Raw genomic sequence first — 15,732 nt, forward strand, 5'->3', positions numbered from 1 at the left:
TCATTTTGGATGATCTGTCCGTTGGTGAAAGTGGGGTGTTAAAGTCCCCTACTATGATTGTGTTACTGTCAATTTCCCCTTTTATGGCTGTTAGCATTTGCCTTATGTATTGAGGTGCACCTATGTTGGGTGCATAAATATTTACAATTGTTCTATCTTCTTCTTGGATTGAGCCCTTGATCATTATGTAGTGTCCTTCTTTGTCTATTGTAATAGTCTTTATTTTAAAGTCTACTTTGTCTGATATGAGAATTGCTACTCCAGCTTTCTTTTGATTTCCATTTACATGGAATATCTTTTTCCATCTCCTGAATTTCACTCTGTATGTATCCCTAAGTGTGAAGTGGGTCTCTTGTAGACAGCATATATACGGGTCTTGTTTTTGTATCCATTCAGCCAGTGTGTTTCTTTTGGTTGGAGCATTTAATCCATTTACGTTTAAGGTAATTATCCATATGTATGTTCCTATTACCATTTTCTTAATTCTTTTGGGTTTGTTATTGTAGGTCTTTTCCTTCTCTTGTGTTTCCTTCCCAGAGAAGTTCCTTTAGCATTTGTTGTAAAGCTGGTTTGGTGGTGCTGAATTCTTTTAGCTTTTGCTTCTCTGTAAAGGTATTAATTTCTCCGTCAAATCTGAATGAGATCCTTTCTGGGTAGAGTAATCTTGGTAGTAGGTTTTTCCCTTTCATGACTTTAAATATGTCTTGCCACTCCCTTCAGGCTTGCAGAGTTTCTGCTGAAAGTTCAGCTCTTTACCTTATGGGGATTCCCTTGTATGTTATTTGTTGTTTTTCGCTTGCTGCTTTTAATATTTTTTCTTTGTATTTAATTTTTGAGTTTGATTAATATGTGTCTTGCCATGTTTCTCCTTGAATTTGTCGTCTGTGGGACACTCTGTGCTTCCTGGACTTGATTGACTATTTCCTTTCCCATATTCAGGAAGTTTTCAACTATAATCTCTTCAAATATTTTCTCAGTCCCTTTCTTTTTCTCTTCTTCTTCTGGAACCCCTATAATTCGAATGTTGGTGCGTTTAATGTTGTCCCAGAGGTCTCTGAGACTGTCCTCAGTTCTTTTCATTCTTTTTTCTGCTCTGCAGTAGTTATTTCCACTATTTTATCTTCCAGGTCACTTCTCCGTTCTTCTGCCTCAGTTATTCTGCTATTGATTCCTTCTAGAGAATTTGTAATTTCATTTATTGTGTTGTTCATCATTGTTTGTTTGCTCTTTAGTTCTTCTAGGTCCTTGTTAAACATTTCTTGTATTTTCTCCATTCTATTTCCAAGATTTTGTATCACCTTTACTATCATTACTCTGAATTCTTTTTCAGGTAGACTACGTATTTCCTCCTCATTTTTTGGTCTGGTGGGTTTTTACCTTTCTTCTTCATCTGCTGTGTGTTTCTCTGTCTTCTCATTTAGCTTACCTTAATGTGTTTGGGGTCTCCTTTTCACAGCCTGCAGGTTCATAGTTCCTGTTGTTTTTGGTGTCTGCCCCCAGTGGCTGAGGTTGGTTCAGTGAGTTGTGTCATCTTCCTGGTGGAGGGGCGAGACTAGTGCCTGTGTTCTGGTGGATGAGGCTGGATCTTGTCTTTCTGGTGGCCAGGACTGCATCCGGTGGTATGTTTTGGTATGTCTGTGAACTTTGTATGATTTTAGGCAGCCTCTCTGCTAATGGGTGGGGTTGTGTTCCTGTCTTGCTAGTTGTTTGGCATAGGGTGTCCAGCACTGTAGATTGCTGGTTATTGAGTGGAGCTGCGTCTTAGCGTTGAGATGGAGATCTCTGGAAGAACTTTTGCCACTTGATATTACGTTGAGCTGGGAGGTCCCTGGTGGATCAATGTCCTGAACTCGGCTCTCCCACCTCAGAGGCACAGCCCTGACACCTGGCAGGAGCACCAAGACCCTGTCAGCCACACGGCACTATGGCCTCCACGGTCGAAACACCTGCATCCTGCTCTGTTTTCAGGTTGGTGGGTCCTCGAAGGTCACACAGAGGACTCCAGAGACTTTTGGATCATTTGACATCGGGTGCTGCAGCCTGTCAGGGCCAAGGAGGCCTCCAGCTCTGCCTGTGACCTGCCCCGAGAGCTGTGGCTCCTGGAGACCCCACAGGCCGCTTTTTTCTAATTTTGTTTACCTTTTAAAAAAATCAGCTCTTAGTTTCATTGATTTTTTTTAAGTCTCTTTTTCACTTATTCCCACTCAACCTTTATTACTTCCTCTTTCTACCTATTTTGGTGTTTACTTGTTCTTCTTTTTCTAATTTTTTTAAATGTACGTTTAGATTTTTTTTTTTTTTTTCGGTACGTGGGCCTCTCACTGTTGTGGCCTCTCCCGTTGCGGAGCACAGGCTCCGGACATGCAGGCTCAGCGGCCATGGCTCACAGGCCCAGCCACTCTGTGGCATGTGGGATCTTCCCGGACCAGGGGACGAACCCGTATCCCCTGCATTGGCAGGCGGACTCTCAACCACTGAGCCACCAGGGAAGCCCCTACATTTAGATTTTTATTTGAGCTTTTTTTTCTTTCTTGATTTAGACCTGTATAGTCACTATAAACTTTTCTCTTAGAACTGCTTTTGCCATGTCCTATAGATTTTGGAAATCTGTGTTTTTATTTTTATTTGTCTTGAGGCATTTTCTCATTTTCTCTTTGATTTCTTTTTTGACCCATTGATTATTTAGTAGCATGTTATTTAGTCTCCATGTGTTTGCTCTTTTCTCATTTTTCTTCCTGTAATTGATTCCTAGTTTCATATCATTGTGGTTGGAAAAAATACTTGATGTAATTTCTGTCCTTTTAAATTTGTTGATACTTGTTTTGTGGTGTGTATTCTGCTATTTTTCGATGGAATGTCCTGCAGATAATAGATCTATTAAGTCCAACTGGTGTAATGTGTCATTTAAGGCCAGTGATTCCTTATTGATATTCTGTTGGGTTGGTCTGTCCATTGATGTAAGTGGGGTGTTAAAGTCCTCTACTATTATTGTATTATTGTTAGTCTCTCCCTATACATCTGTTAATATTTACTTTATATATTTAGGTGCCCCTATATTAGGTGCATATATGTTAACAAATGTTATATCCTCTTCTTCTATTAATCCCTTTATCATTATATAATGCCTTTATTTGTCTTTTATTATACACTTTGTTTTTTTTAACTTTTATATTGGAGCATAGTCAATTAACAATGTTCTGTTAGTTTCAGGTGTACAGCAAAGTGATTCAGTTATACATGTTATCTATTTTTTTTCAAATTCTTTTCCCATTTAGGTTATTACAGAATATTTAGCAGAGTTCCCTGTGCTATACAGTGGGTCCTTGTTGGTTATCTATTTTAAACATAGTAAGTGTACCTGTCATTCCCAAACAGCACTTTGTTTTAAAGTCTATTTTGTCTGATATGAGTGAGTACTCCTACCCCAGCTTTCTTGTCATTTCCATTCACATGAAATATCTTTTCCATCCCCTCACTTTCAGTCTGTGTGTTTAGCGCTGAAGTGAGTCTCTTTTAAGAAGCAGGTAGAAAGACCTTTTTTGCTTATCCAATCAGCCATCCTATGTCTTTTGATTGGAGGATTTAGTCCAATTGACACTTAAAGTAATTATTGATAGTTGTGTACTTATTGCCATTTTGCACTTGTTTTCCAGGTGTTTTTGTAGTTCTCTGTTCTGTTCTTCTCCTTTTAGTTTCTTCCCTTGTGGTTTGATGATTTGTTTCAATGGTATGTTTGTGTTCCTTTCTCTCTAGTTTTTGTATATCTGTTGTATATTTTTGATTTCTGATTACAATGGGGTTCATATATATTGACCTATAACTATGTCTACTTGTTTTAAACTGGTAATCATTTAAGTTCAAACACATTCCAAAAGATCTACATTTTTTCTCCCCCCCCCACGTTTTGTGTTTTATTATGTCATATCTTACATCTTCGTGTTTATCCCTTAACTGTTTATTGCAGTTATAGTTGGTTTTATATTTTTTGTCTTTTAATCTTCATACCAGCTTATTTAAGTGGTTGATCCACAGCCTTTACTATATATTTGCCTTTACTAGTGGGGGTTTTCCTTTCCTATAGATTCTTACTTCTTGTTGCAGCCTTTACTTTGCCATTTAGAGAAGACCCTTTAACATTTCTTGTAAGGTTGGTTTAGTATTGATGAACTCTTAGTTTTTGGTTCTCTGAGAAGTTCTTTATATTTCCTTCAATTCTTAATGATAACCTTCCTGGGTAGAGTGTCTTGAGTTGCAGGTTTTTCTCTTTCAGCACTTTAAATATATAATGCCCCTCCCTTCTAGCCTGCAAAGTTTCTACAGAAAAGTCAACTGATAGCCTCAGGGTTCCCTTGTAATATGACCCTTTGTCTTTCTCTTGCTGCCTTTTGTATTCTCTCTTTAACTTTTGCCATTTTAATTATGATATGTCTTGGTGAGTGTCTGTTTGGGTTTGTAGTTTTTAAGGAACCTCCATACTGCTCTTTGTCACGTGGTTCCTAGATCATTCGCAATCTTTTTTGTCTCTGAACATAATCCCATTGGTATATAATCATTTGAAGTAGATATCACAGAACTGGATACAATATTTCAGGTCCAACTTGATTCATACGAAGTACAACAGAATCATATGAAGTACAACAGAATCTCTCTTGATTCATACGAAGTACAACAGAATCTCTCTTGGTTCATAATATGTTTCCATTATTCCTGCCTACAGTAGAACTGGTATTTTCAGTGCCCATGACACTGCCGACTCACATGGAGTTTACTGAAATTCCCATCTCTTTCACCCTTTTGCCCTTAATCTATTTTTATACACGTGGATAAAACCTGTACACAGGTATCCTGTCTGTGTTTTGCTGTCCTCCCTCTTCAAGCAGGCCTCAGATTGTGGATATAGGGAATAGGAGCACAGTGATCGAGTTTATCCTCATGGGCTTCGAGCAGAGCTCCCCTTCCACACGGGCATTGCTCTTTGTCCTCTTCCTAGCCCTCTGCCATGCCCATGAATGGCCTCATCATCTTCATCACCTGGACAGATCCCAGGCTCAACAGCCCCACGCAGTTCTTTGGCCACCTATCCTTCCTGAATATCTACTCCGTTCCTACCACCATTCCACCTGGTGGAATGCTGATGCGGATCCACCTGGTGGTCAAGAACTGTGTTGTCTCCTTTGCTTCGTGCTTGACCCACATGTATCTGGTTTTTGGTGTGGGTGTGGCTGAGTGCATCCTCTTGGCTTTCATGGTCTATGACCATTATGTTGCTATCTGCCACCCACTTAGCTGTGCCCAGATCATGAGCCAGCAGGTCCATGTGACGCTGGTGAGTACTGCCTGGTTCTTTGGGCTGATCAATGGCATCTTTCTTGAGTATATGTTATTCCAGAATCCCTTCTGCAGAGACAACCACATAGAAAACTTCTTCTGCGAGGCCCCCGTAGTGATTGCTCTCTCTATGGAGACCCCCAGTTTAGTCTGAGAGTCATCTTGGCCGATGCCATTGTGGTGCTGCTCAGCCCCATGGTGCTCACTGTCATCTCTTATGCCCGCATCCTGGCCTCCATTCTGGGCAGAGCCTCCTCCTCTGGTCTGGGGAAGACCTTCTCTACTTGTGCCTCCCATCTGACTGTGGTCATCTTTTTCTACACCTCAGCCATGTTCTCTTACATGAACCACACATGGTCCTGACAAAGACAAGCCTTTCTCTCTCCTCTACGCCATTATCACCCCCATGTGCAACCCCATCATCTACAGTTTTTGAAATAAAGAAATGAAAGGGGCCATGGTGAGGGCCTTTGGGAGGAGCAGCTTTTCCCAGGCAGAGTCTGTCTAGTGGGAAGACTCCTGGAGGGGAAGATCCCTCCTCCAACCCTGACTATTGGGTAACTCTCCAGTGCTGAAAGGCTCCAGGAAAGAGCATTCATAGCTTCCTTTGCAATAGCATCAGACCTGGAAGATCCTATTGATGTCTAATGCTCATCTGTCTGATGTAACTTTAAGCACTGTTTTCTCTTGGACCCTCCTCAGGAGAATTTGAGACTTTCCTGAGTGATTTTCTTCTAAGTTATCACAACAGGATCTATAAGCACACTTAAGTCCATTTCATTGTCTTTCTATACATGCTCTTCCTAGCCTGAGTTCTGCATATACATTTAGGTAAACTTTTTTCTCTTTCAACTTATCATTTTAATCTGTTTTTCTTTCTCACACTCCACTCTCACTTCCTGAATCTGCCCTCATCCACCCTGCTCCTATATGAGAAACAGTAGAGGAAGAAGTAAGAAAAAGGGAATTAGGGAGCAGTGTTGACATTAAGAAAAGTCAGTTAGAGAAAAGAAGAAAAAGAAAAACTAAGGATCAGCAGCCTGAGCTTCATCTTGTTTGCCTCCACTAGGCCATGAGGGAGAATTTGTGGTGGCATTAAATAATCAACACTGCATTCAATGTGTGTTTATGCTTGTGTGTGTCGGGGAAGGGGAAGGGGGAGAGGCCAGGTGTCAAACCCCTTCTTCCTAAGTCCTCTAGTTTCCTTAAATACATGACTGTTTGATATTTCCCTTCAGATCCAAGTAATAAGTACTTCTACCAAGCTTCTTAGGCTACCAGTTTCCTTCCCTGTTACCCATACTCCTAGTTAACTCCCCTCTCCCTACTGCCTGTTTTTCTCAACCATCTTTCATTTCATTCCAATTCAGTCCTATTCCACTTTACCTCCTCGTCGTAAATGGGTCCACTTAATTCCCCGTACTTTAAGGAACACCTCTCCACACTACCTCCACCACTGCAGAATGCTTTCTATTTGCAACCCTTCCTCTCTGGCTTAGCTTCTCTTCTTAACAAAAGCCAGTGTCCCTTGAGAGGGCATTATATTCTCAGCTGTTCTCTTTTTTTGAAAATTACATCTTTCTCATGCTCCTTTCATAATAGATAGGAAAGGAAAGGGCATAGGCCTGTGCTTTGTTTTCTGGTGCTAATTCCATAAGATGAACACACCTCACTTGGGATGCCCTCAAATAGATGTACTGCCCTTTCCACATCCTGCACATCACATACTAACTACCCTGCAGTGAATTGAAGCAGTAGCTTCACTCCACAAAGCTCTACTCTTTTCAGTCCAAATTGGTGAATCTCTAGATAATAGAGGACATGTGATAAGCACTTCTCAGACAGCAAGAAGTAAGAAATGAGACAACACTGTAATCAAGAAGAAACAATAAGCACAGAACCTAAACATTTACATTATCAAAGAAAGACTACACCAAGGCAAAGTTAAGCAGGCAAGAAAGATTTTATTTAAGGCTACTGCAAGAGGTAGGAGACTGAATTCAACTCTGCTGAAACAAGTGGCTGGAGAGTTTTTAAGAGCTGCAGTAGGGAGATCTTAGGCCACCTGTGGGTGGTAATTGCTCTTACCCAAAGGAAAAGTAAGTTTATATGCTGTATTTTACAATTTGGAGCAAGACACCCAGTAAAGTTGGGCTCCTACCCTCCCACAGAGACTAGGAAACAGGGGTGCTATCTTCCTTGAGGATTACACTTCAAAGGGATGGCTCTTGAGAAAACATTCCCTGGGTCTTAAAACTGGCAAGGGGCTTTTAGGGAGATTTCTGTACATTTCAAAGGGGCAGAGAAAGAATTTGTAATTGCGAGTTTCTAAAGTAAATGCGCTGAGAAAAAAGAGATCAGGAGACAACAGTCAAGAAGAAACTTGCCCTAAGTGTAGTCAAGGGAAAGGGAAATGTTAAGCCTTTCCTGGTCACCATGGAGAACAAAGAAGTGCTTATTCTTGCCTCAGGATCTCAGCTCCCTCTCCAAGTTTAAAAATTCCTGTCTCAAGGAGTCTTTAAGAGTAAAAAGAAAAAGTGAAGGAAAGAAAAAAGGAAAAAAGCGAAAAGAGAGGAAATGGTGCTTTTTACAAAGTTTTCTGAGAAACAATATAACATTTTCCCAGCACTATTTACGCTGATGCTATAAACAAAACACAGTTCCAGCTTTTAAGCTCTAACAGGGCGGATAAGAACAAATAATGGTTATACAATGGGCAAACTTAATAACAAGCCTATACAAAGTACACTGGGATGACAGATAATAACAGCATTCACAACTATTAAGCACTTAGGTTCTAACAACGTTACATCTAAACCTCACAAAACCCTTGAAGTAATACTACCTCCATTTTGAGAAGCAAAACTGAGGCTCAAGGAGGTTAGGTAATTTGCTCAAAATCACAGCGCATTTCAAATGGCATAGCCGCAATACTAACTGGGCACCACTTCCTGAGCCTGCACTCCTTAAGAGGTAATAGAATAACTATCCTGAAGAATGGGCAGGCTTTATACTGAGGTGATACTAGATCTAAGCCTTAAAGAATAGTGAATTAAAAGGTAGAAAATGGGGCGGGGTGCGGCGTTGGCAGGGACTAGTAACTCCAGGCAAGAGGAACTGCGTGATTCGTCATAAAAATGTTGCGTTCAACGTGGATGGAGAAGGGCAAGTATGGCCATGAATGCTGGAAAACCAGGCTGAGTGACCTAGAACTGTCTTCTCAAGGCCACGCACTTTCTGGTTCAAGGTCCGGCTCACAGGAGCCACGAGCGCCAGAAGGGAACCGACGCATGGTGGGGCTGTAGCGCTAGAGATACACCGCCCTGGCCCTGTATCCCTTGCAGCCTCTGCCTTGGTCCCTGGGGGCACAAGAGCCCACAGGGACAGCGAAAACTCCTGTAAATGCATTAACTAGAAGCCATCCTGAAATGCGCGTCATCTCCCGATGCAAAGTCACTGGTCACCAGACCGCGCGACCAGGCTCTAGGGTTACCGCAGCCCGGCCGAAGGGCCGAAAATGTGGGAAGAAAACCCAGGAATTCTACTGAGAATCCCGACTCAGCCCGACCTCAGCTGTGGCCCGGCCCTGCTTTCCTCCCATCTAAATCCGGCGCCATGTTAACCAGCCCGGTTTGGCACCGCACCAATAAACTACCCAAGAGGCCTCGGGGCCCTGACCTGATTGCAGCTAGCAGAGGAGGCGGGCGTGGTCCGCGCTAAGAACCTGCGGCCAATCAGCCTTCCCCAGCCTCTCGGATCGCCTCTATGGCAACCAATGAGCGCCTTGTCCTTGGCTAGCCCTCCCGGGCAAGAGAGCCCTAACCAGACCAGTCTGGGAGACACCAGCTATTCTGGGAGACTCTGCAGACATCCGCCCCAGCTGGTGATGCGGACCTCGGGCTTGGGATGTTCCCCCTGCCGAGTGCAGTTGTTGAAATGCCGCGCCCCTTTGGCTGTCGGTGGGGTGGGATGGGATGGGGGCGGAGCAGGGCTGGAGGCTGGACTGAGCGAAGATCTTTGCCCGTCACGTGCAGTCACCCTAGCTCCGAGCCTTGTACGCGGATCTGTATCCTGGTTCTTTCCAGGTGATAGCCCCCCTTTCAGCGAATTGCATAATGTTGGGCTCCTCTTCCCTCTTTAGACAACGGCAGTGTCCTCTGAGCTTCCTTGCCTCCCTTTCCAGTTACCGACTCCGGGAAGCCTTCCTTGATCCCTCGCCCCTTCTGGGTTCACTGGACTTTCTTTAACCCTTCATCACCTGTGCGTTTTCCTAACACTGTACTGTTACTTACTTTTCTGTCTTCCCCACTAGTCTGTGGTTCGAGTCCTTAGCATATTGCCTGACTATAGGTGGTGCTATAGCGCTGTTTCCTCAATGAAATCTTAAGCAGAATCCTGTTGTATTAACCAAATAAAAGCAGAGCTGTTCTGATAGGAGTGGAGAGGGAGTGTCCAGAGTCCTGGACCTCCAAGGAAGCCCCTGAGGCACCATAATTAGTGACTTCAGCTGAAGTAATCAGTTTAATATATATGGCTTACCCAGGACATGAAAATTAAACATATCTAGAGCCTCTAGGAACACCCTTACAAATCTCATTTTTGGGTTTCAAATCTGACTACACGTGTTTATTTTTATTTTCCAGTCTAACGATCTAGATAGCTGTTTCTTTCTTCTGTTTAATTCCTTATCTTCTTCACACAGCTCTGGGCTTTGAGGCTAACCTGTATGGACCACATCAATAGATTCCCTTACTTCCCTGGCTTTCTATTGGGTTCAGCCAGTGAGTAGCATAGGCAGAATATCAGGGGGAAGTAGGAGTGTGAGGTTGGGTATTTAATCCTCTGTTTCCCTTTGAGGGTTGTGGACTCACTTGAGTCCCCTTGCTAAGATCTCACTCCTGCCATGTGACCCCCTCTACATAGCTCTCTGTTCCTAAGTTTGAACCACCATCTCCCGTTACCTCTTCAGGCTCAGCCTCTCTAATACTAGATTCTGGGAACTGCCCACTGCCCTTGTGATTTCCCTACACCATGCCCACACCTTTGCAAATAAATCTTTATTAAACTTCCTCAAATTATTGTGATTTGAATGTGCCATCTGTTTCCTGGGTATGCCCTTATACAAGACTATTCTCTTTTACTGAGGTAATGGAAACAGTTATCTCACATGCAAACATTTGAAGGCTACATGATGTATTAGAAAGAGCATGCACTTTGAAGTTGGAGAAACCTGAGTCTCCTGTCATTCAATCATTCATTCATTTGGCAGATACTGCACAGTCCTATCAGTCGCGGTAGAGATTTTAGAGAGTATCTGCTATGCACACAGCCCCTTCCCTAAGAACCCTTTTCTCCTCCCATAAGGGTGAACCTGGCAATCAAGTTAGTAAGTGCCATGGGACACCACCCTCCACCATCAGCACAATCAGTGCAGCAAAGCTTTATGGATTAAGTCCTCTTTCACAGGAGTTTGGAATTGTTATGCAGTGGGTATAATCAGTTCAGGGCTGGAACAGGCAGACACCCAACCTATGGAGCAATTGTCTTCTGCCATGTACCTGAAGAAACAAAGTTAGCAGGGAGAATAGGTTGAAGTCAGAGGAGAGGGAAGCAGAGATAAAACACCATGTCTCTAAGAAAGAGCCCAAGATAATGACTGCCCTGGTTTTAGTCAGCCTTGGAGGCCCACCTGCATTCTTGCTCTTGGGTTTTATGAGATAACCTTGCATCCTTATAATAAGCTCCTTCTTTGTTCCCCCTCAAAACTAATACAGATGGGTTTCTGTTTCTTGCAACCAAAAAAGTCTTAGCTGAGGCAGTATCTACCGCAATGTGATTATAAGGACTAAATGAGATAAAGTATTTCAAACATCTACATCAGTGCCTCCAAAAATGTTACTTTCTCCCTTCCATCTGTAAATGGCACCCATGTGCTCTGAGCATCAGACTTCCCTGTTCTTTGTACTTCTTATTTGGAGTGACAAGCCCATTTCGCTGTCAGTATTTTTGCAAGATTTTCTTCATTCCTGCTTTTCCTCTTCCAGTTGCCATTCTGTTCATGGTCCAAGCGCTGATATATTTGTGTTTGTGTTTTGCTATGTTTTGTTTTGAAGTTTTTGTTCCTCAATGGATGGAATTAATCATAATCCTCAGTTCACGAGACACCATCATTGGTCCCTGCAAGGAAAGGCTCTCTTGTTCTATGTCTTTATTTATTGCTTTATTCTATCTTTATACCCTGTATCTTCACTCCCTCCACCCCCCAAAATAGGCAGTTTTCTAGTGTGTATATATCTGTTTAAATGTGTCTTCAGAAAATAGTTATCATTTTGTAGGCATTTATTTTTAAATGTACTCCAAAGCTACTGTTACATGTCTCATTCCGTGTCTTACTTTTTTCACTGAGCACTGTTTTTCATTTCCATCCACATTGCCAGATGCTAATATTTAATTTGTTGCTTCACTTTGTTACCTGCTATTCCACTGTGTGCACTCTTCACTCACGATGTTGCATCTATCCACTCCTCCATTGATGAACACCCACATTGCCCCCAACTCCATACCACTACAAGTAACCCTGCAAAGAACATCCTCCTATTAGTCCCCTGCTGGACTTGTAAAGAATTTGTTTTATATTTCTTAGGGGAGGAATTGCTGGGCTATAGGGTATGAGTCTATTTAATGTAACCAAGTTTTGCCAGATTGCTTTCCAGAAGTGGTGAAACTAGTCTTGCAGCAGCGCAAGTTTCTACATTTCCACATTCCTGACAACATTAGTAATTGTCTAGATTTCTGATTTTTGCTGTTTTTATAGTTATAAACTGATCTCATCGTTGGTTTAATTTGCATTTGATTAATAATGGTTTTGATCAAATTTCCATATCCATATTAGTTTTTTCTATTCTGTACATTGCCTATTGATATTATTTGTACCCTTTTTTTCTATTGGGTTGCTGTCCTTTCCATGCTCATTTGTAGGAGTTCCATGTATATTTTAGGATTATATTACATCCTTGTCAGTTTTAGACAAATATTTTCTTCATTCTGCCATCTGCCTATTAACTTTGTCCCTGGTGCTGTTGATAGAACATAAATCTTTAATTGTTTTGTAATTGAATTCCTCAGTTTTTGCCATATGGTTTATGCTTTTGAAAGTGTTGAAATGTGTGGACTACTCTCTTAGTTATACCTACTCTCAGCCTGGCGTCTCTAAATCTGAGTTCACTGGAGAGGTCCCTGTAGTCATTGCATCTACTCCTCTTCATTGGACTCCAAAGGATTTGCACTGACTGAGTTTCATCCTTAACAGAATCACATCTTCCTTGAGCCTTTTCCTCCATAGAATCTCAGGCTATGAAAATCATATCTTTTATCTATTTGAAGTCAATTTTCCCATAATCCTGGACACACATCTCACTTTATCTCCTTGGCTGTCAGGGAGAACCAAATCACCATAGTTACTGTCTTTCAAGATTTTCTTCACTCCCATTCCACTAGTCAATTTCATCTTCGTTGGTCAAAATTAGATCCAGAGTTGCAATCTATTCTCTGCCAACCTCTTCCTTATGAAGGATGAGACTACACTAAATCAACATTCTCCTCACTTCTGGAACTTGGCTTTGTGCCATTTCATGACTCGTCCTGGGATCTGTAATAGAGTTGATCTGTTTTGGCAGACTCTAGCACATTTTTACAATGATATATTATTTTCCTCTCCTTTATCCACACCTAAATAATTCCTTTCTTGTTTCCACTCTCAAGGTTATAAAATCCCATAAAAGACTCTATCTTCGTGATGTAAAGTACTACTCTGACTTTCCTTCTATCATTTTCTTCTGTTTTTATTCCTCCTCCTTACTTCCTTGTGTCTCTTTTCTTGTTTCCTTCTTTCCCTCCCTGCCCTTTTTCTTCCTCCTTTCCTTTCTGACTTTTACAAATACTGAGGGCCAGGGCAGGCTTTCTGTAGATCAGAGCAAAGAAGCTGCTTCTATCCCAGAAGCAAATTCCCCACAGACAGGTGGTGTGTGTCACATGACTGGCAATTCCTTTCCAATTGCACATCAGAACCCAGTTCTGTTTCTTTGGAACAACGTACTCCACCTTTTTTCACTGCCGTGGTCCAGGCATGAGTCCCATCCTACCAAGTTTCTTTATATATGTGACATTTTATTTTCCTCATTGTGTAAAAACTCAAGTTCTATTTTATATTACCTGTACTTTGTGCACTGGTGTAGAGGCCATAACTACTTTTTTTTTTCCCCCAACCCTTTTCTACTTACTTTTTCCAGAGAATTATGGGATGCAGCTTCGGCTACTGCTTTTCTTCTGATGTCATATCTGATATCCTCTGTGGTATAAAATTTTGTGAGCATTCTTTTTAACTGTTGTCCTCTCCATTTTGTCTTGTCATCCCACCCTCCCACTGACTCCCAACACACCACACACACACAGACACACACAGACACACACAGACACACACACACACACACCATTCCCATTTTCAAATTGAAGTTCTCTTAATTCAGTTAACATTGCTCACAGAAAACATTCCCTTCAATCTTTTTTATTTATTTATTTATTTATTTATTTATTTTTGCTGTACGCAGGCCTCTCACTGCTGTGGCCTCTCCCGCTGCGGAGCACAGGCTCCGGACGTGCAGGCCCAGCGACCATGGCCCACGGGCCCAGCCGCTCCACGGCATGCGTGATCCTCCCGGATCGGGGCACGAACCCGCGTCCCCCGCATCGGCAGGCGGACTCTCAACCACTGCGCCACCAGTGAAGCCCTCCCTTCAACCTTTTGAGAAGCGCTGTGTTCCAGTTCAAGAACATATCATCCCCTCATCATTAGACTGAGAGCAACATAAGGACAGGGACCCTGACTTCTTGGAGTCTTCCCCAGAGCCTACCACCTTCCATGAGACATGGTAAGCAGTTGGTAAATACTTCTTGGTAGGTTGAGTCAGTCATGGTTCTCTTCTTGGATGTCTTTTTCCATCATCCTTATAAGAATTATTCACCTACTCTAAAAGGAATTTTCAATGTCCCTTTTTATTCCCAAAGCAGAATCCAAGCCACCATAAGCTTCCCTTAGTATATTGTAATTACTTATAACAGAGTAAGATGCAGAACCATTTAATGAGAAAAAAACAAAACAAACCAAAAAATCCCTGATTTTTATTTCAAACGAACAGGATTCTAGTCCTAATGCTGTCATTGACTATGCAAGCTTGCACATGTCATTCCATCTATTACTTTATTTATAAGCAATGACATAATGTTTATTCACTGTTAACCCTCTTAAAAGGAGACCATACATTTTTTTTTAAAGTACTTGAGGTAGAAATAAGGTAAATTTCCCTGACCCAGGGGTCTAAATGTGAGATAAACTGTTTGATAAGAAAAAGAATTTGCTTGAATTTGCTTTCTTCAATATTCTGAAGAAATATTAGTCCTGGTCGTTGTCTGACATCTTTCTTGACCTCTCACTGGCAAGATCAAAAAAAGTCCCCGTTTTAAAACTTTCAGCATAGGTGGTGTGGTCTGTAAGAAATTCCCAGAGATAATAGTCACCCTCTCTTTCAAGAAATGCTGCTTCACTAACACTCAAAATGGCCCAGAGAATATAAATGCATGAAAAATACAGGCATCAACAACTCTGAGTCAAAAAGTGATTCAGAGGTGTCAGACTCAGTATGAAGAAATTATAATAATACTATAATGACTTTCAGTTATGTTTGTGTGCATTGTAGTGATATAAAAAAGTTCATTCTCTAAATAAGTCTAAATAAGCTCTTTAAATAAGAATGAACTTCTAAAATACGTGATAAGAAAGCATGGTGATAGTTGAATTGGCAGTATTTTTTCTTTCTTAATGGTACCTAAAATAATGACGTGCCACACAATTGATAGTGCCTTAAAGTCAATAAAATAAGATAAATATTTCAGAGACTATAAAAATGAGAACGCAGTTCCAGCTCAAGATATTCATAATCTGGAAGGGGGAATAACAAGCATAAAGAGTAGTAGAAGTGAGGGAAAATATACTAATTGTCCCCCAAAGAGTTACAAACAAGAAGATTTAGATATTTAAGGGAGGAAGAGATCACATTAGGAAAGGTTCCATGGAGGAAGTAGCCTTTGAGAAGGACCTCGAAAAACTGATAAGATTCCAACTGGCAGAGACGGAACAGAGTAAGAATAATAGAGAGCAAGAAATCAGCTGCAGGAAAATGGGCATTTCTAGAGAATGATGAATAGCATATTTTGATTCAAGGGTTTGTTAACCTTTTCTGGCTTTAAGAATTTTATGAAAACTATGAACCCAATTCCTAGAAACAAAAGCACAAATTTCATAATCAAAAGGTTTTTTGCATACTGTTTCTGGGGATTTCCTATTTACAG

The 15,732-nt window shown here is 41.5% G+C and overlaps 1 protein-coding gene across 1 annotated transcript; it reads left to right on the forward strand.

Annotated features, from left to right (window-relative positions):
• Nucleotides 1-1,924: 1,924 nt before the first annotated feature.
• Nucleotides 1,925-5,836, forward strand: OR10AD1 (olfactory receptor family 10 subfamily AD member 1). The gene is given in 5 exon segments (XM_019934076.1): nt 1,925-1,968; nt 4,881-4,994; nt 4,996-5,456; nt 5,459-5,675; nt 5,677-5,836. Coding segments are annotated over 5 exon segments (996 nt in total).
• The last annotated feature ends 9,896 nt before the right edge of the window (nt 5,837-15,732 follow it).

This window comes from Tursiops truncatus, chromosome 11, assembly GCF_011762595.2.
Source record: "Tursiops truncatus isolate mTurTru1 chromosome 11, mTurTru1.mat.Y, whole genome shotgun sequence".
Classification (NCBI taxonomy): Eukaryota; Metazoa; Chordata; class Mammalia; order Artiodactyla; family Delphinidae; genus Tursiops; species Tursiops truncatus.